This window comes from Gymnogyps californianus, chromosome 2 (assembly GCF_018139145.2).
Source record: "Gymnogyps californianus isolate 813 chromosome 2, ASM1813914v2, whole genome shotgun sequence".
Classification (NCBI taxonomy): domain Eukaryota; kingdom Metazoa; phylum Chordata; class Aves; order Accipitriformes; family Cathartidae; genus Gymnogyps; species Gymnogyps californianus.
In genome coordinates, this window is record NC_059472.1 from 124,243,432 (window position 1) to 124,269,101 (window position 25,670).

The 25,670-nt window shown below is 36.6% G+C and overlaps 1 protein-coding gene across 2 annotated transcripts in view; it reads left to right on the forward strand.

Annotated features, from left to right (window-relative positions):
- NEK10 (NIMA related kinase 10) overlaps positions 1–25,670 on the forward strand; it is a 110,070-nt gene that overhangs the window by 54,643 nt on the left and 29,757 nt on the right. For both annotated transcript variants that reach the window (XM_050891657.1, XM_050891658.1), the window contains exons 23-27: positions 2,667–2,796; positions 3,392–3,462; positions 8,960–9,173; positions 20,061–20,244; positions 20,333–20,419. In XM_050891657.1, coding sequence (XP_050747614.1) covers positions 2,667–2,796; positions 3,392–3,462; positions 8,960–9,173; positions 20,061–20,244; positions 20,333–20,419 — 686 coding nt within the window. The remainder of the gene's footprint in view (positions 1–2,666; positions 2,797–3,391; positions 3,463–8,959; positions 9,174–20,060; positions 20,245–20,332; positions 20,420–25,670) is intronic.

Sequence of the window (25,670 nt, forward strand, 5' to 3'; positions counted from 1 at the left end):
AGATTGATTTTGTAGGGTTTTTATGGAATAAAATTCAGAGTCCGGTTCTACTCATCCTTTCTGGTCTTGACCAGACAGTGACAGTTTATACACAGTTGTCAACTGAATTAGACAAACCATATGTACTCCCACCACCCTCCTGTTTGTGGGTGGCAGTGTACAGGAACAGAACTGGGTACTTTCTCTGCTCGGCATCCCTCAACAATGTGGATCCAAAAGATGCAGAACTGCAGAACTGTGTTGCTAGTCAACAAGTACTGTACCCCACCCACATTTCTAACTAGCAGATGGTGAGGCAAGCCTGTAGAACATGGTGAGGGATTTCACTACATCTCTTAAAAGTAAATAAATAATATTTTAAAATTCTATTTAAAAATCTAAATTACAGAATTAATTAGCCGTGAAAGCATAGCATCATATAAGTATAGGATTTTATGTTATCTGTAAAACTTTCATGGTCACCTTAGATAAATATTACTTCAGTGATTTAAAGTACTTCTTAAGCATGAGACAGTATTTATTTCAGGTATTGGTCGTCCTAATGCTCTAAATATCAGAGACTTCTGACTAAAGACATTTGTTCTGGAAGAAAAGATCAAGTAGTACTCTGCGGCAAGTCCTTCTTTTGATTTTTTTTTTTTTTTAAAAAGGGATTAGATATGCATTTAGAACAAGAATTCTTTCAGCATGAATAAGCAGACCAAATGACTTCATTAACTTCCAGCTATTATGCATTTGTGTGAAACCATGCTAAAACTACAGCTCTGTCAGCACTGTATTCTTTCTGTGATTTCCAAATCATAGTAGTAACAAATACATTTTTCCTAGTCACCAGCCCAATGAACTGCTGTTTGCTCTGGACATCAAGCTAGGTTCTTCCCTGCTGTTCATGAATACAAGTTTCTGCAGGCCAAGTCATGGTTGCTTCTGTTTCTCTCTTGATTGTATTCAGCTTATTCTTTCTGTGGCTGCTATGTGACTTTTTGCATAGTTACATAGATTTGGCTTGAATAATCTCAGTTTGGGATTTTAATATTATTTAGTCATTTAAAAATAATAATTTATAACTTTATGTGTGAAAATTATCACTAGAATGAAAGATCGTAAAATTCAAGTCAGATTCATTTTTCTGAATAGGTGCATGCTTGGAACTTTGCTAAGACAGGGGCTTTGCCTTACTGAGCTCACCATCTATATGATAAATTGCAATACTGATGTTTGTTCTAATAGACGCATTTGATACATAAAAATGAAATTTCCACAAAGTCCTCTAATGAATTAGTGTCACAGTGAGGAATAAAGACAGTCTGATTACAGAAATGGTATTATGTTCTAACACCATGTTCAACATCCTGTATTCCCCTCTATGGTTATGTAATAGCAGCAGCAAAATTCAAGGAAAATTGCTAATTAGGTTTCACCGAGGAATCTGTATCTTGCTTGATCAATTTTATCAGAAATGTGTGACCTGTCAGTCTCTCTCACTTTCCCACACTGTGACCTCTGTTCTGACTTCCTGTTCTGTTAAGGTCACTTAATTTCTCTTCAGCATAATAGTTTATTTAAGGGACCTCATCCCATTTATTTAAAAAATCTGTTTTCTGCACTTCATACATCTCAGCAGCACACCTTCTAGCAATATACTTTATCCAGACTGCATCATTAATTGAATTTACACAGTACCTCTCAGCTCCAAAATAAGGCATTTTGCCAAAGATATCAGTAGTATAATCATGAAGTTGATATAGTGGTTCCAAATTCTAAGCTGAAAGGAAAAGGAAAACAAGTAGGTTTTCAAGTTGATTTTACAGATGAAGGGAGTCAAGTATTTTTTATATCTCTGAATAATTACAGAGAGAAGATGCTAAGTGAAAAGAAACACATTATGTGATATGACCTTTACTTACTTTTGCTAAGACTTGGACTCCAGCGTCAGAATATCCCTACTAATGTAAATTATTATCATCCAGGTTTATGAAAAGTGCTGAGGAAATTAAGAGAAAGAAGTGGACTCTGCTTTGTACTGAGTCAAAACTGAAATTACTGCCTTCTTCCATTGGCTTTAAATGGATCTTTACAATAGATTTTTTTTTATAATTGTCATTTGGCTGGCTGTTGAGTGTTCATGTGGCATCCTCACAGGGAATGCATTACAGTAGTTTTAAGAGGATGAAAATGATATAATGAGTAAAGTTTGTTTACTCACATTAATAGCCAAATCATATCCATTAGCATTCTAAATATAGGAATCTTATTCAAATCTTTCTGATATCTGAATTACAAGAGGATGTGATATATTTATCTGTTCTCTAGTCCATTTTATTGAAATGCCGTCATTGTAAACAAGTTCTGAATGCTGTAATTCATTTGTATCCATTAAGTCCAAAGACTTATAACATGAAATGAGTGGAAAGGACAAGTGAACAAAATATAAACCACTAGTGTTGTGAGAAGAACTGCAGTAGAAGTGGAAAAGCTATTAATTGTACTTCCACTTAAAGAATTTGGCTGGTAAAGGAAATAAATGCAACCTTTTGAACGTAATTGTATGTGCTCTGAAAATATGTTGTAGTGACTAACTAAATAGCTGGTGTTTTTTTAAAAAAATAAGCCTACTTCTAGGTGAATTAATTGAACACTCGTGGGTTGCATTGCTTTTTACTTAGTCCTGAAGTTGTAAAGAGTGAGCCGTATGGAGAGAAGGCTGATGTCTGGGCTGCAGGATGCATCCTTTATCAGATGGCAACTCTGAACCCACCATTTTACAGCACCAATATGCTCTCCTTGGCAACTAAGGTATTTGGATTTGCCAGATCAACCTACCAATTATTTCTGCATGTGTTCACTAGATCCATGAGAATTTATGTTTAAGGTTATAGAAGCATAAACTGCTCTCTGGTCTGATGTGTGAATGAGCACAAGTATTTGTCATTGTATGAATTGCTATCTTGCCATTCTAATTGCAAAAATTGCTTGTAAATGTTAGTATATTATTACCTCTCAGACTAGCATATTTTTATCATTGCATTTGGTGATAGCTTTAGATACATAAAATTTCTTGATGTACTATAATATTGGATTTTCTATAGCATTGTGTATTATACCTTAGGATGTGATCATAAATAAAAATAAATTATTTGGGTTTTTTTTAATGTTTCCCTTATTCAGATATTGTAGCCCTTTTATCTACAGTGATTATGTACATTAATGTGGCTACCTGATTAGAAGTGACATTCTGCATTAGAAGATGTGTTCTAAGTTATTTTGCAAGTTAGAGCTGATGATGTAATGCCCATCAGGTTGTTTCGAGGAACAACACTTATCGTATGGGATCTTCAAATAGGTAATGGAATATTTTTCTTCAATTAACTGTAGATTGTTTATTTTGCAGATAGTAGGGGCTGTGTATGAACCCGTGCCAGAAGGACTGTACTCTGACAAAGTGTCATTTACCATTAAGAGGTAATTACTCATCTAGTTTTATTTTGACATCCTGCTGAAAAGGTGTTTGTTTTGTATGTTTCCAGCAGTGGTAATGTGGCAGTTTGCTGACTTTAGCAACTGCCGGTATTTGTCTCTGAAGATGAAATATCTTCTGATTTAAAGAAAAAAGGAGGTATCTCCTTACCCTGCTAATAACATATGCAATATAGTTGCATATGTGCAACTGGAAAACTCATGCCAGTATAGTCAGCACATTTATCCAGCCAGTATAGGCTTTATACTCAGTACTGAATTTTAACAATACCAGTGCTGTAGTTAATTCCCTACACATGAATTTTTTCCCCCATGAAAATACAGCATTTTGAGTCATTTTCAAGTGCAGTTTATGGTCAAGGAAGTAACCCTGTTGCAATATGTTATTTATAGATCACTGTATGATCACATTCATAGATCTGTGTGCTTATTTGACCGATAGAAATATGTTTCCCACAACCTTCTAATCCTTTTAGCAGGGTAGCAGAGATAACAAAGCAGAGATAACACAGTAATGGATGAAAAGACGAGCCTATATTTGTTCCACTCACTCATCACATATTTCTCTTAGCTATGGTTACATCTTCCTGGTGATAATGTAATGTGTAAGGCAAAGTATAGAGAGTGAATTGGTGCACTTCTATGAGATGTAGCTCCCTTGATTTTTCCATTTTAGAAAAACTCCACTTAGCACAAAAATGCCTTTTCTTTCTCACTCAGATGTTGAATTCCATCTCTAAAAAGCACTTTACTGTACAAAGACTGTAACGTTTTTATGCTATGTTTTATTGTACAAAAAGGTTTCTGTTATTTGAAGACCTTGAGGATGAAGGACAACAATGGAGAGGATAGGAGCTAATAGAACTAACATTTACATTTAAGAGGTCGTGAAATGAATTTTAATATTTTAAATACTTACAGATATTTGTAGTTAGAATAACTGGCTTTATTAATTCATTGCTTGCTATTTAAGAATAATATAGTAATCTCAAATGCGTCCAGAAAATATCTTCCAGTCACATCATATCAGTATTGATATGTATTGCATTCTCTTACAAATTTTAAACACATCTTTATCAGTGACTTAGATAAAGTTATGTGAGTATCTAGCCCTCTGTCTTTTCCTTCTTTTCATTCCTGATAATGATGAGAAACACTGCAATAGGAAGTTTTTAAGGGTTATTCCAAGGCCAGCTATTGAGTTATTTATGATTGTAGATATTGTGGCTGTATTAAACAGGTTCACTGAAAGTCCCATATCAGCATGACACTGGCTGCTATGGAGGCTAACTTGTTTAAATAGATGATTAAATAGGTATTTGCATGAAAATATGAAAATTAAGTTTTCCTATCACATAAGAATTTTCCCGCTTATTTTAATAGCGTTGGGAAGCAGAAAATGTTTTTTAAAAACATGTTGATTCTCTTACTATGGGTTAATCCTTAAATGAAATGCTATGTTTAGGTTTTGGCTTATGCTTTGTGAGATATTTAGAAAGAATAAAGAACATTAAAGAAAAGCAATAATAATGAGATTTTACTTATAATATAGATGAGGAAACACTAACAGAAATGAAGAAGTTCTTTCGGAATGACTGAAGCACAACACATTCAAAGATGAATGTCATAAATAGAAAAAATAATTTATTGATAATGATTAGAAAAAACATTGAAAGCTTAATGTTGCAACTGTAAATTTGCATTTAGTGTTATTATTATTCAGTATTGTTATTATTAAAATACAGTTTTATTGGATTAAGCTACTAAAGTAAGTTCTGGAATCATAATCATCAAAGTCTTTCAGAGTTGAACATTAATCTACTCAGTGTTTAGTCATAAATAAATCATTTCTTTCTACATGCATGGGAAATGGATTTAGGACTTACCAGAAATCTTTTGTAGCTCACATTGTTCTTGGAAATTTTGACCAATTTGAGTGGATTAAAATGAAAAATTAAAAAGAAAAAATTAAATGGAACATTTCTTAAGAGTGAAAAACTTGCATCTGTTTAAAGGAAATATAAAATTTTAAGTAAAACAGATTAACAGATTTATGAAAATTAGTGAGAAGACTCAATGGATTTGAGCACATTTAAACAAAAAAGATTAAAATCAAGAAGTTCAAGTATTGTAAAATATTTTCAAAACTGCTACATTAATGGCAGTTACGTTTATTTAGAAAGTAGTCTTAGAAATATTAAAATCATTCTGTGACACTTTCTTTAAAGAAAGAAAGGTGTTGGGTTAAGTGTATCTGTATGCTAGCTGGTCAATAGTACTCTGCAGGGAAATCATAGTAAATTATCAGGTTCACTGGAGTTAACGGATTTAAGACAGTTGATAGTACATGCAGAACTGTCCCTATCAGCTTTCATGTCCTACACTACATACAAAATATTCTGGAGATTTAAGAATAGACCTAATAGTATGTTATTACTGTTACTAAATAGCTACCTAGGGTGCCTGAAACAAGAACCATAGAACTGTAAAGTAATTTAGGTTGGAAGGGACCCCCAGAGGTCATCTAGTCCATCTGCTCAAAGCAGATACAATTAGATCTGGTTGCTCACTGCTCAGTCTTGTCTAACTGAGTTCTGAATATCTTGAAGGATGGAGATCCCACAACTTCTCTGGGGCCTCTTCAGTGCTTGTCTGCCTTTACGATTAAAAGTAGTAGTAGTAATAGTAATCCTTATATCTAATCAGACTTTCCTGTGTTCTAATTTGCGTCTATTGCCTCTTGCCCTATTGCTGTGCACCTCTGAGAAGGATCTGGCTCCATCTTTACTACACCCTCCCATTATGTAGATAGCAGTCAGATCTCTATATAGGTGGCCCAGGTCCTTCTGACAGCAGCCCTGCCCCATGTATCAACTGATCCCTGCAATTTGGTGTTCACAAACCTTTTGAGAATGCACTCCATCCCATCATCTAGGTCATTAATAAAGACATTAAACAGTACTGGCCCAATATCAATCCCTGGAGGATGCTACTTCCAGCCACCAGCTGGACTTTGTACTGCTGATGACATCTCTTTGAGCCAGGAAGTTCACCCAATTATCTACCTACCTTATAGTGCTGTGGATACTGTGGGATATTGTGTCAAAGGCCTTGCTAAAATAAAGCTACCCACAGCATATACTGCTCTCCCCTTGTCCACAGAGCCAGTAATCTCATCATAGAGAGCAATCAGGCTAGTCAGGTATAACTGCTGTTTGGTAAATCCATCCTAGCTGTTCCCAGTCGCCTTCTTGTCCTTTGTGTGCTTGGAAATTACTTCCAGTGGAATTTGCTCTATTATTTTCCCAGGGACTGAGGTGAAGCTGACTGGCTAGTAGCTTCCTGGATCCTCCCTCTTGCTCTTCTTGGATATGCCTGTGATATTGAACTTTTTCCAGTCTACAGGAACCTCCCTCTAATCCTTTCAGACATGATGGATAGTGGAATTGACCAGTTGCATCAGCACCCTGAGGCTCATCCCATCTGGTCCCATGCGCTTGTGTATGTTCAGTTGGCTTAAATGCTTTCTCACTATATTTTCTACTGTGTGGTAATGCTTCATGCTCATGGATTCTACAGGTAGGCTGAGAGATCTGGAACGCTTAAGGCCAAAGTTTCCCAATGGAAATGGAAGCGAAAAAGGGATTGAGTGCCCCAGCCTTTTCTGTGTCCTTTGTCACTAGGTTGCGGAGTGGGTCCACATTTTCCTTAGCCTTTCTTTTGTTGTGAGTATACTTATAGAAGGCCTTTCTTCTGCCTTCCACATCCATTGCTAGTTTCAACTCCAGCTGAGCTTTGGCTTTCCTAACTCCACCTTTCAGCAATATCTGTATCTTCCTGTGTAGTTCACCCCTGCTTCCTACACACAGGAGTAGGCTGTTCTTGTGCTTTGAGGAGTCCCTGAAGATTAGCTAGCTCTCCCGAGCTTTCCCTTTGCCTTCCAGGGCAGTCTTCCATGAGATTCTACCAGGAAGATCCCTGAACAGGCTGAATTCTGCTCTCCTGAAGTCCTGTGTTGTAACTATACAATGTGTCTTTCTCACTTCTCTCAGGATTTTGAACGCCACAGTTTGACAGTTGCTGTAGCCAAGGCTGCCCTTGATCTTCACATCCCTGTGTGATTCTTCCTTGTTTGTGAGCAACAGGTCTGGCAGAGTGCCTTTGCCAGTTAGCTTCTGAATCAGCTGCACCAAGAAATTGTCATCAACAGATTCCAGAAATCTCCTGATGGCTGCACTCAGCCATATTACCCCATCAGCAGATATCAGGGTGGTTAATAGGCACCAATGAGTATGAGTGCCTGCAATCATGAAGCTTCCTCCATCTGTCCAGCAAAGGCTTCATTGGCTTCCTCTTTATTTTTGGGTGGTTTATAGCAGGCATAATGTCACCCATGTTGGTCTGTTCCTCTGATCCTTACCCATAAGCTTTTAACTACATGCAGCCAGGTGTTGGACTGCAGGTTGCATCCACCCTGACTTGAGCCTTTCCCCCTCACTGGAAGAATTGAGGAGAACACCACCTTGGCCCCCTGCCCTTCACACTTGACCCCAGTGCTCTGTGGTCACTTTCGGTATGTTCAGGGTTGGCCCTGGTAGTGTCATTTGCGCCCGTATGAATGAGCAGCAAGATATAATAGCCCAAGGGCCAGATGAATCTTGGTAGTATCTCCACAATGTCCTGAATCCAAGCACCTCACAAGCAACAGGCTTCACAACCATCAAATCAGATCAAGTAAATGGATGTCTCTGTTCCCTCAGTCTCAAATGGCTCTCAGCTGCTGCTTCTTATTTGTGATGTGAACACTTGATTCAGACTCACCTGGCTTTGATGTGTCCTCTGTTAGGTCTTGTTCTTCCTCACCTGTTCCTAGGTCACTATACCTGTTCTGTAATTGTATATCTGTAGTCAGAGGAAAAGCCTTCCTTCTGTTGGCAGAAGTCACAAGTCTCTAGCCTATCTCCTCTTGGGATCCTCCATCCACTGCTTCTTTGAGGGTAATCTCTAGATTTTCCTCCTTCTTTGCATTGTTTGGGGGTCTCATCTCTGCGAAGTCTCTGAAGATCTTGTCATTCTCCTGTAAATCGTCCTGACAGCACACTCATCTCCTTCACAGCCACTTTGTCCAGCGGTGCAGCACCTTGACCAGAGCACAGTCCCCACAAGGGAGGCCAATGTCTCTCCCAGCCCCTCAGGAAGAGGCACCAGGCACTCCCTAGTGTGTCTGGGAGTGCACAGCAGCAGCCCCCTCATAGCAGTTCTGTCCGGGTTGGTGCCAAGGGTAATTGTTCCAGCTGACGCCAGAGACTGTGTTCTGTGGTGTGTCAACACCAAGCCTACACAGTGTCAAACTGTCCCATGCAGGCTTGAGCAGAGTGCTGGCCAGTACGACTTGATCAATACCAGTGGAGGAATGCAGTGGTAGTAAACAGTTTTTTAGAACAAAGTAATTAGCTTTCATTAGAGAATGTGCTTTCTGTAGATGCTTGACTCCTGATGCAGAGGCACGTCCAGACATAGTGGAGGTCAGCTCCCTGCTGTCTGATGTGATGATGAAATACCTGGATGTTTTATCCACCTCTCATCTCATGTTGGAGAAGAAACTGGATCGGGAGAGGAGACGAACCCAGAGGTACTTCATGGAGGCTAATCGAAATGCAGTAACCTATCACCATCAGCTTTCCATTTTATCACAAGTAAGTACATGTATTAGGCTTTATTTTTTCTTATCGTTGTTTGCCATATCTGAGAAAATAAGGCACAACAAAGCAGAAAATTAATCAAAATGAAAAGAGCCATCATCTTAGAACATTTTTCCATGCAGGCTCTTGAATTTATTTTTAATGAGGTATTCATTCATTTTTTGTGGACATGCTTATGCAGGAAAAATAACACTATCTTAAAACCTGGTATCATTCCATGTTGGAAAATGGCATTGTTATGGAGGTACTTGCAGTTTTGGTAGTATCTGATAACGTTTAATTATTACTGTATACTTGTAAATGGTTAGTGAATAGGAGAATATACACTTGGCTAGGGTGGAACAAACGGATAATCTTGTGTATGATTCACAAACAATGACACCTAGAAAATGGAACCTACACAAATATAATTTTTAATTACAGATTGCTAAATAAAGAACCGTGATGCTGATAAGGTATTTGCTCATGCTTTCTTACTGTCTGATACAGAAATATTTCTTAATTCTGCAGAAATATTTCTTAAAATTCTTCCGTTTACTTCAGGCTGTGTTTTAAGCACTCTTCATGAAGGACATCAGTATTTTACATAGTGGACCAAACTTGTATATGATCTCAGAGAATTTACTTAAAAAATACAAGGACAATGTTTTTGTGTAGTAAAAGCTCACTGTGAAAATTATTGTTATGGTGATTGTGAAGAAAAGTTATAATTTACACAGCTACTCTTGTCTGTTCAGCTATTTAATCTCTCTCAGATTCCTTTTATCAGGGCTCAGTAGTTTGCACTGAAGAACCTCTGTATATGAAAAAGGTTTTCAGGAACATCTGGTCCCAAACTCATGGATTTTTTTTTTTTTTTTTTTTTAATATGTTCTTTGTCTTCACCTTCCTGGCCAAACATAAGACTTGTAGGAATAGTTAAGCTTTTTTTTTCCAGTAGTTTTTTGACCTATCAGTCCAAGATCATTATTTGTATTATACCATTTTTTTTCAATAAAAAGGATGCCAAAAACTTCCAGAAAAACGTTAACATACCACTGTCATTTGAAAGGTAAGAGGTACTAAGATGAAAGACAGATACAGAGTAGGATTTGTAAATTAAAATAGTATGAGCAATTATTTTCCATGTTTTTTGAAGTTTTCTTACCCTACACATTTGGAAGCTTGTTGTATGTCATTATTTTTTCATATCTTGATATAGTCGTTCTCCTGCGTAACTATGATGGAATTTGCAAAAAAACGTGCTATGGATGGAAAGCTGCTTGATTTGGGATTTCAATGCGGTTATCCTGTCTTTGAGAGAAGAGTGCCCTATCCAGACAATTGAAAAATATGATAGAACTACTAGTTTTACATTGAAGTTACAGTACTTCTGTTTTGTATAAATACTTGGAAAATACAGCTATCTACAAAACAAGAAGGAAAATGCCACTGTATTTTGGGGGATAATGGCTAGTCTTCTCAAGGAAGGAATACTGTAATTCTAGGTCCACTCCAATGGATATTTTATTATGTATATTAAAAGAAACAGCTAGAACAGGAAGATCTGACAAAGATCCAGAACACTGCAGAAGCTGAGGGAAGTATGGCTCGGTAATGAGAAGTAGGAGACCTAATTGTGTGTCCTTGCTGTAAATAAGATAGAATAAATCAGGCTAGGATCTTTCAAATTTCAGAGGAGTGCTACAGGGCTTAGAAACAGAAGGAGCCACGTTGTTTCTTTGTTCCTGGTATTGTAGGAAAATTTTATGAAGTTGGAGGATTTCTGATAAAGAGAATAATTATTCCTGAAAAGTTTGACTTTTGGAAAAAAGACAATATTCTGACTAAAAGTACTAGAAGAATTTCGAGCAGCTGTTCCTAAAATAAAAACTCTGTGAGGTATGGACAACCTAATTCATCTTAGTCAATGCCCCAGCGATTCCGCAGCCAAGTGATTTGTCATTTTTCCATGGTGTCAGAGAATTCAGTGTTTCTGCTGTGTAGTTCCATGTTTTGTTGAAGCCAGCTATCTTATACTTTGTTTTCTCTCTACTAAAATGTAATTATGGCCTCCTTTTTCATCCCAGTTGTGTCATATTGTGAATGTTTCTGAAATAAAGAGTGTACTCTCTGTCCTGGTTTATGGAACTAAGCAATGGAGATCTTTTGGAGCCAGAGTGGAATCTGTTTTGTAAGTAGTTTGAGACCGGTTTGGAAGCTGATAAGTAGGCAATTGAAAGGCAGGTCAGTAGATGATGTTGGAGAAGTGTAGTTACCTTGCCTGGCAAGTATAGCATAAAATTCATTCTTGAAAATAATCTTAATAAAAAGAATCATTGTCAGCTCCCCACATAAATTCTTATCTTTTCTTGTTTTCCATAGAAATTGTTGTTTATGTAAGAACAGAAGCAGATGTAGGGATGAAAGGTGTTTAATAGAGTTAGTGTGTTCAGTTCTGAAAGGTTAAGGTTGCTGACATAACACAGGGTACAGAGGACCCAAACAAGTAATAATAATAGTAGTAATTATCTCTCACATAGTACCTTTCATTTCAAGGTGGTCAATATTATATTTTCATGCTCTGGGTAGGAAGAGGTGGAGAGGAAAAAGGTAGTTTGTCAAACCAAGGTCACCAAACAGACCAGTGGCAAACCTGAGTTTTCTGTGTTCCACGCCGAATCTGAGTCTTAAAACAGTAGTTGATTTAACTAATAATGAAAGTATCTTTCTAATATTTTCCTTTAAAGAGATGGGAGGGTAGCCAAATAATAATTTGATTGCTTTTTTGAGGTATATAGATTTGAAAAACTTAGACATTATTTTGGCTGTTTGCAAAAAGCTGAAAATAAGTAACTTCTATTACTTTGGAAATATGTGTTTGATTACACGGGCATCATCCATTATTGTTTCATTTACTGCATATATCCTGAAGTGTTTTTAACTTAGAAATAATGCTTAGAAGCCCTTGATAAGCCAGTGTGTCGACATACTGTTTGACATATAAATAGAATAACTTTTTTCTCATTGCCAGATTTTTTAATGTAAAATATCAGTATACCTAAAACGATATAGAATGATGAATATTGAGATCTGTCCTATATTTTGAATGTGGGAGAGAAAACTGTAAGTTTTATAATCAGTGTCTGTCAGCTAAAAATATGTAACAAAATATGAGACATTTGTACCTCCTGCTACTCTCAGAGAATATATTAAAACTGGGCAGACATGATAGACTACCTGGCTGGTTAGAATAACTTCCTTTTCTCACTTTCTGAAGTTCTGATCTGTGCATAAGGCACACATGTTCTGTCACATTCTTCCTCTATACCAGGTTTTTGTAATACTGTGTTCTTTGGGAACTTATTTCAATTTTTGTATTAATAATGTCATGAGAACACACATTTTATTTTTAAATCCATATATACAAATCCATTTATTCAAATGAAGTTCCCAATTATGCAGAGTAATGGGAGACTAAGATGCTTAGATAAAGGAAAAGTAGGTACAGCTTCTGTTTCTCAGTGTAGTGCAATCTATGGAGCGGCTCTACATCCAGTGTTTGTCAGGGCTAATAGGGTGCCAGAAGTCATTAACAGTGCTTGGTCTGAGCTGATCCATTTAGGTCACCATTAGCCGAGCGCTTTGTCGTAATGTTCAGCCATACAAGAATGCTTGTTAGCAAGGCTGCTGTCTGCATTTTTCTGTTTTCACACTTGAACTGGTAAGTTTTCCCCAAACCCAGCATGATGAAGAGCATGGCATATAGACCCATGGTGAGTAGTCTTCCATCTAGATAGGATTTTTTAGCTACAGGTCAATGCTGGCCCTCCCAGACCTACATCTGCAGGTATCAAGGTACTGCGCTTCTGGTGGACTAGGATGCTACTGCTAGGAGAGATACTCTGATTATACTGCTTGCAGGCAGCTTGATTACAGCCTATGCTAAGAAGCGTGCCTCGTGCTCTGTTGCAGAAGCAGTTCAACTATTTATTGCCTGGAAATAGTGAAAGAAGCAGTATAGCTGTTTTCAGACAGGACTACATCTAAACTAAAGAGCCTGGCCAGACCTGAAATGGCTGATGCAGTTTCCTGTCTTCCATCTGTGGCATAAACCTTCATAATCCACCTGTAGATAATTAAGAGTAGATTGTATTATGTCTTTTCTAGATTGGTTTAGAAACATGAATGGTGTATCTAAAGTCTTGAGAAATGTTGGGATTTCTTTGTATGTCCCTTCTATCACAAAGACCCTAATGTAAATAATTGTGAAGCATTTTGTAGGAATACCTGTAAATGCAGAGCATGCTACTGCTCCCACTCTTCTTTACCCACAGGAATGGATTTGCTTTATCCCAATCTTTTTCTTCATCCACAAGGATGTGTGGCTAAAGGGGGAAGGGTTAAAGCTCATGGTTTAAGAATCCATACTTTTGTAACCACCCTGCAGGCTACTGGCAACTCTTGTAATTAAAAGCAGCCATCAATTTCCTCAAGTTTTTAGAATGAATGAGGACAGGATTACAGCTATCTGAAAGGCAAAGAAACACAAGATGATTTAACTGTGTTTTCACCAAGTCATTTCCCCCATGCCCAAATTCAGTTCTACCAATTCAGTACTCATACCCAATTCAGTTTTTGTTAACTCAGAAAAAGACATAAAGATTGGATTGATGTTAATTTTAATTTCCTATTTCTTTGTGTTTAGATATATATTTTGCTCAATTCAGCCAATCAATGCATAACAGATTTTTTTCTTAAAACAGCTGTGTATGAATGCAGCAACTGTTTTTGTATTGGTTGAAGCAAAGAGTATGTTTGGTTTTAAAACACTTAGAATGCAACAGGTTATTAATATTGCAGCAATGTAGTCCAATCTTTATGTTACATTAGAATATTCAATTCCTATTTTTATTAAAATTGATTATTAAAAAGTTATTAAAAATTTTATAAAACAATTTGGCTGATAGTGCTTGTCTGTGCACTGCTGCATACAATTCCCATTGCTTTGGAAATGAGTGAGGACTCAGGAATGTCACAAAAGTTTAGCATTCCACAAATTGTTTTCTTCTTCCACCTTTCACTCCCTTGATTTTGTTCTGACACTATTCTGTTTTGGCATTTACGTAGCAGGCACGGGAATTAAAGTTTAAATGTTAAAAGTTACAGTTGGTGTGTGTCCTGGTTTCGACTGGGATAGAGTTAATTTTCTTCTTAGTAGCTGGTACAGTGCTGTGTTTTGGATTTAGTGTGAGAATGATGTTGATAACACTCTGATGTTTTAGTTGTTGCTAAGTAGCGCTTATCTTAAGCCAAGGATTTTTCAGTTTCCCATGCTCTGCCAGCAAGCAGGTGTGCAAGAAGCTGGGAGGGAGCATAGCCGGGGCAGCTGACTTGAACTAGCCAAAGGGGTATTCCATACCATAGAACGTCATGCTCAGTATATAAACTGGGGGGAGTTGGCCAGGAGGGGCAGATAGCTGCTCAGGCATCGGTCAGCGGGTGGTGAGCAATTGCATTGTGCATCACTGTTTTTTCCCTTTTTTTTTCTTTTTTTCCCCTCCTCTTTTTTTTTTTTGTTATATTCCTTTTCATTACAATTATTATTATTATATTTCATTGTTATTATTGTTAGTATTATATTTTACTTTAGTTATTAAACCATTCTTATCTCAACCCACAAGTTTTACATTTTTTTCCCGATTGTCCTCCCCATCCCGCTGGGAGCGGGAGGGGAGTGAGAGAGCAGCTGTGTGGTGCTTAGCTGCTGGCTGGGGTTAAACCACGACAGTGTGATAAGAAGAAAGTAACCTTTTGAGATTTATACTATTTATGTTTGGAGAATAAAATAATTATGCAAAAACTGTTTTGCAGGTATAATTTTTTTAAGAGTTGCTGAATGTAGAAAATAGTCATCACAGCCAAGTTACTACCTGTGAAAATGTATGATCAAACTATTAAGGACAAACCCATAATATGTTTAATTCACCTTGAATTTGTTAGTGCATCAAAGTACTTTAATAGAATTAGAGAATATAAGGCGGGAAGAGTTGTCAGAGATTATCTTGTCCATCTCCAAGCCTTAGAGATACCTGTCACTCCTGACAGGTATTTGACCAGTCAGTCATAAAAATGTCAAGTGGTAGAAAGTCTCTCCCAAGGCAAACTATGCCAAATTAGGGAACAGTCTGGAAACAGCAGAAATGCAAAAAACTGTCTTTACAGTCAGCAATCACATGTCTGAATGAGGTTGGGTTTTTGGTTTTTTTTTTTTTTCCCCATCCAAAGATAAAGTCTGGAAAACCATGAGGATGCCTGAAGCACTGTCAGAAGATAATTGGAAATCCTGGGCATACCCACAGCACATATACACTGTGCTATATACTATATCTGCAGTTAGTCTGATGCCTTCAGAAAATGTTGGTCTTGCTTTCTATGCTTGACAGAGTAGATGTGTTATGTATGTCTTGTTTCCAGGAGATATTCGATGGACATATGTATGTGCACATATGAGATGTATATGACACTTGAAATTTTCAGACCCACTCTTAAGTGTCTTGTAAGTGCTCTGAGAGCACCAAGTCCAGAATATCCCCAGAACACTGCATTTATTGAGCATGTTCAAACCTGTTACATACTGTATCAACACTTATTTCTCTCTGCAGGATCCCAGATAGATGCAATAGTTGAACACTTAATTACTGTTAGGTGGTCTTAAAGTCTAACCTAAATTTTACTTGTTGCAGCTTAAGCTGCTTGGTTTTTGTCCTCCCCGCTGTGGAAATATGTAAGAGTTATTTCTTTTATCTTATATGTTGTATCTCCACTCTGTAATTTTTTTCTTTGGACTGACTGAACAATCTCCATCAGTCTTACTTTGTAAGTCATGTTTTGTAGACCTCTAATTATTCTCATTTCTCTCCTTTGCTGTCTCTCCACATTTTTTAAGTGTAGTGTTCAAAATTGGACTCAATAACTCCAACTGAGAACCTTATTGGTACCAAGTAGAAAGATTACACAGTTCTTAGGGATGATTCTCTTCTTTATACACCCCACTATGATGTTCACCTTTTCGCAACAGCATGGTATCATTGAGTCATATTCTGTTTCTGATCCACCAAAATCCCCATATCTTTTCCTGCAGAGCTGCTGTCTGAGCAGTCCTTCCCCAGTCTGTGCATTTGTACAGTTGTTTCTCCCTGCTCATAGAACTTTGTATTCTCCCTGTTTAAACTTCATCAATTCTTTTAGTTTCTCATGTTTCTCAAAACTTTCTTTGACACCTATTGTCACTTGCATTGACGCAACTCTGTGTATGATGTACATGCTGTAATATGATATATGCTGTAATATGATATATGATGTGAATGTGTCACAGTCTAGGCACATTTAATAGGCACTCTATCTATCCTATTATGCAGATTATCATGGTAATTCAGTGACAACATTGAACGGTTTCGGAACAAGGTCAGAAGGGATCCTGAAAAATTGTCCTCACTACCCGTTTTCAGTTTAACAAACACTTGAAGTAGTTACCAAGTTGAGTACAATTTTTATGGTCAATTATACAGCCAACTGATCGTGATTTTGTCTATGTCACGCTTCCCTAGCTTTCTTTTAAGATGTCATGAGAAACTTGGTCAAAAGCCTTACTAAAACCATTATAAATAACATCTGCTTCTTGTTCCTAGTGCACAAGAGCTGTTACCCTGTTGCAGAAAGAAATACATTGGTTTAGTATGGTTTTTTTCCTGACAATTTCATGTTAGCTGTTACTCGTTTTATTGCTATCTTCTAGTTTTTTACAAATAGTTTAATAGTGGAAGTAGTTCTATTTTTTTTTTTTCTTGAAATAGAAATTCAATTGACTAGTATAATGCTGTAATTACTTGTCTCTAATAAAGAAGATTAATTAAACACTGTTTGCAAATGCCACTAGAGAGCTCTATATTTCTTGAAGACAGAAAAGTTAATTCTTCTGGACAGCAATATGGCAAAACAGAGCTAAACAGAAGATCAATATCTTTATATCACTTAAACCTACTTTTTGTTTTTGACAGTGTTAATTTCAATTTATAAAAGATTAGATTCCTGTTGGAAGTCGAAAAGACCAATTTAGGTTTCACTTCTCCAAAAATAAAGTGATTTTACAGTAGTAATGGTGACCAGTGAAGAGAGAGACAGTGCAAGTATACAAGATGTGGGTGAAGAGTCTCAGCTTGTAGACAGAGGTTTTTCTTCATGGCTGGGACACAAATTTCAAGTGTTTCCAGAGATGCTTTTGCTCAGTCATAAAGATAGATGAGTCCTGGAAAAAAAATTTAATTGGTTCATAATTTGAACTTTTTTTGCACAGGGACTCTTTTCCCCTTAGATTTCCTTTTGAACTGGGTTTGTTTATGCTAGAAGGCAGAGTTTGTTTCAACAAAGGTGGCAAACAATCTGATGCATGGGGAAACTGAGGCACTAGTTTATTATGAAAATGTGAAAATAAACTGGATCAACTGACAAAGCCTCCAGAAAGATTTGTAAAATACTGGACTCCAGAATCAAGTGTAGGTATGAGCACAGTTCAAATGAATATATATCAACCTAACTCATGTTTCAACATTTGTGATGTTTTGAATATCCCACTGTTTCGTAGATTTCTTCAAAAGGTAAGTATCTGTCTTTTGGCTTATCTGAAAGAAGTCTCTCCGAGGCTCCGAGACATATGGAAATGGTTGTTTCAAGGTGTTGGAGAATACTTTCTCCATGCTCTTCTCACAAAATTATGTTCCCTATATCCTTATGTAGGTCCTTATGGTCCCACTCCAATGCTGAGCAGAAGTGGCATTGAACTCTCATCCTAGCCTCCTCCAGTCAGGGTAGTTTTGTCCTTCTAAATCAGTCAGGTGTCCTACTCAAAAGAGAAACAACAGTATATAATCTCACTTTTGAAAATTATTAGCTGTTGCCCAGGTAGGGCAAAATATATCACAGTGAATTTATTTATTACTCTCAGATTAGTAATGAAATACTATAGTTCTCTATGTTCAGATATTACGTAAATGGACCAGATTTTATGTATAGACAGGTTATAGCTTTACAGTTTATATAACTGCTTTAAAGCTTTAGGATACGTTTCACTGATCTCTGAACAGTTTCTATAGCAGGTCTGATGATTATTTTTATCATGAGGTCTACAGAATTCAGTTCACGCTTTTCAATCAGGTTTACTTTCTTGATGTGGCAGTTAGATCTGACACCAATTGGTAACAGCAGTCTTTTTGATCTTTTTTTTCCCTTAGCTCCACCTGTTTTATAAGTTATTGTTAACAATTAGTCATTTAAGTGTGAGGTTCAGTATTGGCAATGTTGAAAGGAGAGTTAAGTTTGAAATGTCCATGCAGTTTGACCCTTCTCTCTCTTTACTTGGTTTTCTTTGATGTGGAGCAGGTGAATTGGTTCTCTTCAGTAATTGTGCATTGACTATTCAGCGCACAAAAAGTGTGCTTATACGCCATGACTAGACTACTCTCTTTAAGTGAGCTTGAGAGTCATCGTTAGTGGTTGCCATGCTGTGCTACGCTGCAGTCACTGCTATTGTGGCATCTTGGACATAAGCTCAGTCCAGTACTTAAGTATAAAGTGATCTTTTCCCACACAAATTTAAAGAGAAAAGCTTGACAAGCCATATCTTACAAGTTAAGTTATAGTTTTGGGAATAGAACAAAAGATCGGGAAGCAATTGAAGCAGACCATTATGCAAGCAGTGGTGTATAGTCAGTGCTCAGGGGTGCAGTTAAGTTTCTGAAGGAGGAAGGGTTTCTAGTGCACCCATTCTGCTGTGTCCCAATGAAGTCAAAATACTTCATGGGAAAAACTTTGGAAGAACATTGTCCTATTAGATACAGGCCAAATTGTCTTTGACACACTTGGTAAGAATATAAGTATTTAGGAATGTATTATCTCCTGAAATTACTTTAATATTAAAGATACTCATTTGTTTAATCTGATATATTTATATAATTTATCTCCTGTTCTCATTTATCGCACTTTGCTCTGACAAGATAGTAAACAGAAGCATGAATTTATTTACGCACAAGAGAAATCATATGAGAAGACTTGGAACAATATATAAAGAGATCATAAAAACAGTCTGCCTTCAAAATATGTTGCATTAAAATAGAAGCAATGACAGAGATCAGGGATCTCTATTCTTTCCAGAAAAGCTATAAACATTAACAGCAGCAGAGGCAGAATTTTATACTCATTAAAGAACCCCGTGCTACAGACAAGATTCAGCACTTAAATGTTACAGGCATAAAATTTATATTCCATGTTTTGATTTTCTTAGCTCTGCTTTGGTAATGCCAGTCAGCATTTGGTCAGTTCAGCCTTGGGGAGTCTCTCTGGCATCACTTCACATCATATCAAGTTTACTTAATATTTTGCTACCATCTTGACTGTTGTGCAGATTTTGCATTGTCCAGAACTGGTCTGCTGTTTATTATCTAAGCTGGAAGAGAGGAAATCTCCCATTGCTTGTATCTGGGAACCTGCTATCTTTGTCCAGTCTTTTATTTTTTGTGTTGTTCAGTATTTCTTTCTGGTCTGGCATTTGTTTCATTTTTTTCACTTTCAGTGCTTGTAATGAAAAGACCTTCATCAAGACCAAAGATGCCTTTTATGTAAAGGCTAGAAATAATTTGTTTAGATTAAGAGTTCGAAAGTTTTGCTCTAAATTTAGAATCAATGGCTGAACCAGGTACCATGGAGTCCTGGACTAACAGCTAAGTGGGAACAAAAGGTGCATTTTTATGTTTGCGTATATGCAAGTGACACTTCCATTTGCAGGTTTTCTAATGAGTGCTGGATAAGGACAATATGTAAAATTTCCTTTTTGTTCTTTGTTGTCAGAAAAATTATGAGAAGTTGAGTCTTCATAGCAGCAGCAGTGGAGCAGCCAGTTGCAAAAGTGAATTTTCAAAAAGTACTGACCTCCCAGCTGAAAGTTGTCAATCTGCATGTGGAAAAGATGAGGGAAGAACATATGAAGAAATCCTGGTAGAGGATCGCGACACTTTAGAGAACTCTGAGAAAGGTAGTCATTAGCAAAAGAAGCATCAGGAGTACTATTATGCTGGTCAGAGGTGGGTTAAAAGCTTCTTTGCTTTCATTTTTATGTGCAGATATGTCCTCTGAATTAGATGATGAGCTGGACATATTGGACAACTCCAGCAGCTCCAGTTCAAGTCATTTGAAAGAGTCTGCTATTGGTAAGATTCCTTAAGAATGAAGTGTACACTACTTTCTAACAGCAAAGTAGCTGTTTATTCCAAAATATTAGGGTATTTAATGATTTGTTGCAAGTTCACTATCTGTTGTGGGTCTTAAGGAAAGAAAAACAAAATAACTGTGCCTCTGTGGCAGCTATTTCCAGTATAATACATTTTGCATCACATAGTCTTTGTGTAGCTTGTCCCCATATTTTGCAGTAATGGCTATGAAAACTGGAATATTATTGGGCAACTTAACAAAGAAGGTGGTTTTAAATTTGAAGCATAACTAGTGTTGATAAGAAACAGATGGAAGAGAGTGTGAAAACTTTCGTCTCAGTAACAATAATGCTATGCATTTGAATAAATGGAGTGCCCTGTTAGAGGGTGTAAAAAAGAAAGTTGAGAGAGGCAAGCTTTAGCTGTCTAGATTAATTGACTGAATGGAATTGAAGGAATGTGTAATGATTAGATTCAAATTAGGAAGGGATTATGTGACAAAATATAGCATTAATTCTGCCTGTAGTTATTTATGGTAATCATATAGGAAAGCACCAGCTGTGTTGGGTGTTATCTTAAGTAATAGTTTTTTTGGATTATATTCTAAATATGAAAATTAAAAAAAAAAAAAAAGTCAAACATCAGTAACCTCTGTGAGCTACCTGCTAAATTATGAGCTACAATGATCTATCTATTAAATGGGATGGGATTCTGATTAGAGAAAATCAAAGAGCATTTTATACTAGAAGAAAAAGGTAGATACTAGAGCTGAGCAAATTTGAGATTTCCATTCATCCCATGAAGTTCTGACAGAAAATCTGTGGGTGATTTAAACTATACTTTTAAAAGGTGAAGGGAATGTAGTTGTCTGAAGATTAACAAGTGTTAATTGTTGCAAGGTCCCAGGCTTCAAAAACGTAGAATAATGTTACTTTATCTGTTTGTAGTCCTATTTGCTAGCTGGATTTCCCTCAGATTTTGGCCCAGGTACTGAAGAAATATGACTGCTTTTAATTGAAATGTCTAGCCATTAGTGCAGGGCAAATAAATGATTTAATAATTCTACTTAAAAATCCATTAATATGATTTGCTGATTCTAACTGGATAGCCTGCCATTCTAAAGGCTGGGGGACCTGTGGCTAGCCAGCCCTGAGTTTATTATCAAAGCTTTCTTTAGAAAATAAATTTTTTAAAAAAGGTGCTTTTTCTTTGTAATTTCTTGTGCTAAGAGAGTAACAAGAGAAGGTTATAGGGTATAGGGAAGCCTAGTCTGACTGTGGGAGGGGGCTGCATAGAAGGAGCTCCTTGAGGAAAAGCAGCCTGTGGCGGCAATGTTCTATTTCGGTGTTTATACTGAAGAATAATACATTGTGCATCTCCCAGAAATGTAATTCTTTGTGGGCTAGTTCAGCATTGTACACAGACATTTGAAATCTTTGTGTAGTTTGTAACTTGCCACACCCAAAGCGTTATTGGTAATGATTTCCTTGTTGTTAGTTTTTCTTTGTTAAGATTTGGACATTAACAAAACATCAACTTTTGCTAATATTTAAATATTTTTGTGCCAGATTTCCATTGGTTTAATGAAATATTTTAGGTGGAAAGGTCCAGTCAGTTCCTATTAATCCCAGTAACTTTAATCAGCATTTCTAGAAGTCATTGTCCATTTTCCTCCCAGCATAGAGTTTAATAGTTCTATAGATACTTCAGGATTGCTTTTTCAGAAAAATAATTCTGCAGTCATATGTTCTTAAATCACCTGTAGTTTCTACTTAATGTTGAAGTTAGCATTTCAGATCAGTTGTAATTAATGCTGGCAAATTTTTCTTCTTTTCAGGGAAAAAAAAGATAGCTTTTAAAAAAATTATTATAAATTCAGTATACTTGGGTATTGCTTGGGTTATGCTCCATTCATTGCTAATAAGTGGCTAACAGCTTTTGAATTATCAGCCATGGTTTTGTCAAGTATGTCAGCATTACAGGGGAAAATGTGACCAACTTTCATCTAGCTAACTTGGAAACTGCTAACATGAAAATGTGAGTCAATTATGAGTATATTGATCAGGGTCTTGAAAGGGTTTGTCTAATCATGCTGCCATCACATCACTTTCAGAGAAAACATGATCTGCAAATGCAGAAAAATATCGCTCTAATTTAAAACTGGGGTGGTATTTTGTAAAAAGGTGTGATATGCTGAGTTGTTCAGTGGCACAGAAGCTGGTATGCGTGTGAGTGACAGTGTAATAGTGGTTAGCTTTTTTTGTAGTCTACTGATTGTCATAATATTTTTAATAATTTTACATACCCTGTGCTTTTCAATTATGCTTTAAGAAAAGGATTATTGTTCTTAGTCTAGACAATGTAGTTCTACAAGACCAGCTCCTTTAACAACTCCTAAGATTGCTAAATGCGGAGTGTGTAGATTCTGGAATAGTTGTTCATGGTACTTGAAATGATTAATCCTATAGGAGCAAGATTCTGCACGTTTCAGAAGCATAGAGGCAGCAATGAGAGATGCAGGTTTTTTTTCCCTGAAGTCCTTATAATTTGAAATGATAAAGATTGACAGAGGATAGGGACATACTGAGTCAAAAAGCAACGAAGAGTGGTGGGATGATAACAGCTTATTAGTTGCATTTTTGTCTTATTTTAAAATTAAGAAGATTCCCAACTGTACCTTAGCTTAGTCATATTTAAGGGGTTTTTACTTGGTTTTGATTTACAGTGTAACTGTACCTACATTTCTGCTGGTAAAACCAAACAACAGGAAAATATGTGGTATCTCTTTATGCACAGTAGTCCAGTGGAGCTAGTGTCAGTTGGGTGAGAGAGAGTTTAAAAGTTTACTCTGTGTCTGGTAACACTTTTTAGAAAATATTTTTCTTTCCTTGAATCGTGTTCATTTACTCTGCAATCAGGACCATGTCCTAAATACATTGAAAGACTACTTCTGTGTAAAATATGCTATTAAAAAACCCTAGTCCCTAGGGTTTTACGTACTTGCCCTCTGACCTTCCTCACAATAAAAAGGTAAGCATTCAATAGGTCCCTTTCAGAATTGCTCAGCTTTTCATGAAGGCTAAGAAGTCTCAATGCACAGTCCTGTTGTTGTGCTGTATCTTGCTTAGGAGTTTTTCTGTTACCTCATAATTTAATATATGTTTCCAGTATTTGGAGGAATCTCTGAACTTACCTAACTTGTGACCAATAAGCGAAGAAGTTGAGAGTCAGGACTCCTTTCCTTGCCAAAATTTCTGCAATGCAATAGTATTCAGAGTTACCATGTAATGAAGAGACCACAGATCTGCCAGAAGAATACTCTAGTGATGTAACTCTAGAAGGGTCTCCTGTAACTTTCTTTGAGCTTTTAGAAAAATAACTTGTTTACACAGTGCCAGGACTTGAGTCTTGTGCAGGTAATGCTCAAAGCAATCAAAAGTATCTAGTTGAATAACTGGGGATTTCTAGAACTAGGATACTTTTAAAATAGGAACTCTGCATGTTGTATGTTGCAAATGATTGGGCTCTGAGTTTAGGTCATCACTTAGCTCCAAATTTAACTATTTTTGAGGATAACAACAAACGCAGTAGGAAATAAATACCCATTCAGTAATGTCACTTGTTGTCTGGAGCTAGTAGTGATTTTCACTCAAAATTTGGGCTTAATTGCAGGTAGCTACCTTATATCTTGCAAGCTCTCTGATCACAGAGCTTTTTTTTTTTTTTTTTTTTTTTTAAATTCAGACCAGTTGTATTCTTTGGTGGATTTGATGATTTGAGGAGATCTTTCTTCTTTACATAAGACATTTAGATAGTTTGGTAAGTGTTAGGGGGAAGATCATCTCACATCTGCTATATATAGTTCTTTAGATTGTGAGTGGAAAGCTTAGGAAATTTGTTGACAATTATTATTGCATCGAGAAACGTGTAATTTGCACAATGGGCTGTCTGTGAAGAATTTTGGAGATCTTACAGTGTTTTGTAGGCGGCTTTTTCCCAATTTGACTTTGTCTAAGATTCAGATTTCTCTTGAGACCTCAGGCTAATGGGACTTTGTTGAAGACATCAGCTAGAACAAGATCTGCCAAGACCTGGTTTTCCTGTATGATGCTTGAGTTAAGCTTAAAGTATGTTTATGGCAACTTCTGTTGCTGTACATGTAGTCACTGCTAGCGAGCAAAAAACCTAATTCTGTTTGCTCTGCAAAACAGCTTAATTAACATGGTTGGGACTGTCCATTCCAGTGTACAGTGATTTAAAGGACAGGTTACTAAGAGTATTTTGTATAAATAAAGGTAATCTGACCTTTCTCCTGAAAAGATCATTAAGCTGTCATTCAAAAAACCACTTCCATTGCTTCTATTTCATTCAAGGAGATGTATTGAAGTTTTCTGCTAATATGAAATCTTGATTCAATTTTCCTATCAGTCTGATCAAACTTGAAAGGGTTTTCAGAGGGTTTTTAGATACCAGTGAAATGAAAGTGAAAGCCAAAGCCAAAGTTACTATCTGCCCAGGTTTTTCTGATCTTGTATCATATTATAAGCTCTTTTCTTGAAGTTACGTGGTTAGGTGCCTGCAAGAGAAAATGACTAAACTACGTATTAGAATGTATTTGTATGATTTGCACCTATGTCATGCATGTTATGAAGTTAAAGCCTTAGAAGTTGCTTTAATTAGATCAGCTATTAAAGACCAAAGTAGCAGTCAGAAAATTCTTGATGCCTCATTTGATATATATTTTTTTTTTTAATTTTTTAATGTCCTCAAGGAATCTTCATAGAGCTATTCAGAATAGAGAGGCTGATGAGAATCAAAAGCTTTGTCTTTTGTGTGTCTTTCACATTCCAACAAAGGTGGGCACAACACAGGAAAGAGATGGAGGATTTATATTTCGTTTATATTTTCCTTGAGATCAACTTGAACTAAGAAATTCCCTCTTGCAAGGCATTTGAACAAAACATATGTTGCCTTGCTCTTCCCATTCATGTCAAAGGAGTAACCACGGTAAAAGGAAATATGGTCCAGGTAACACCCTGGGCTGAACATCAGGATGCACTATGTGCTCTATGACTTATGTCAAACTTTCCTACACATCTACGTTGTTTCTTACTCCCTGTCTGGCTTTGTATGATTAGCATAACTCTTACACAAAAGACTAAGGATTATAACTAAAGTCATTAGTGTTTGGTGAATGTGTGTATACACACATGAATGTGTTTGTTACAATGATTTTTAGATGTCTGAGTCT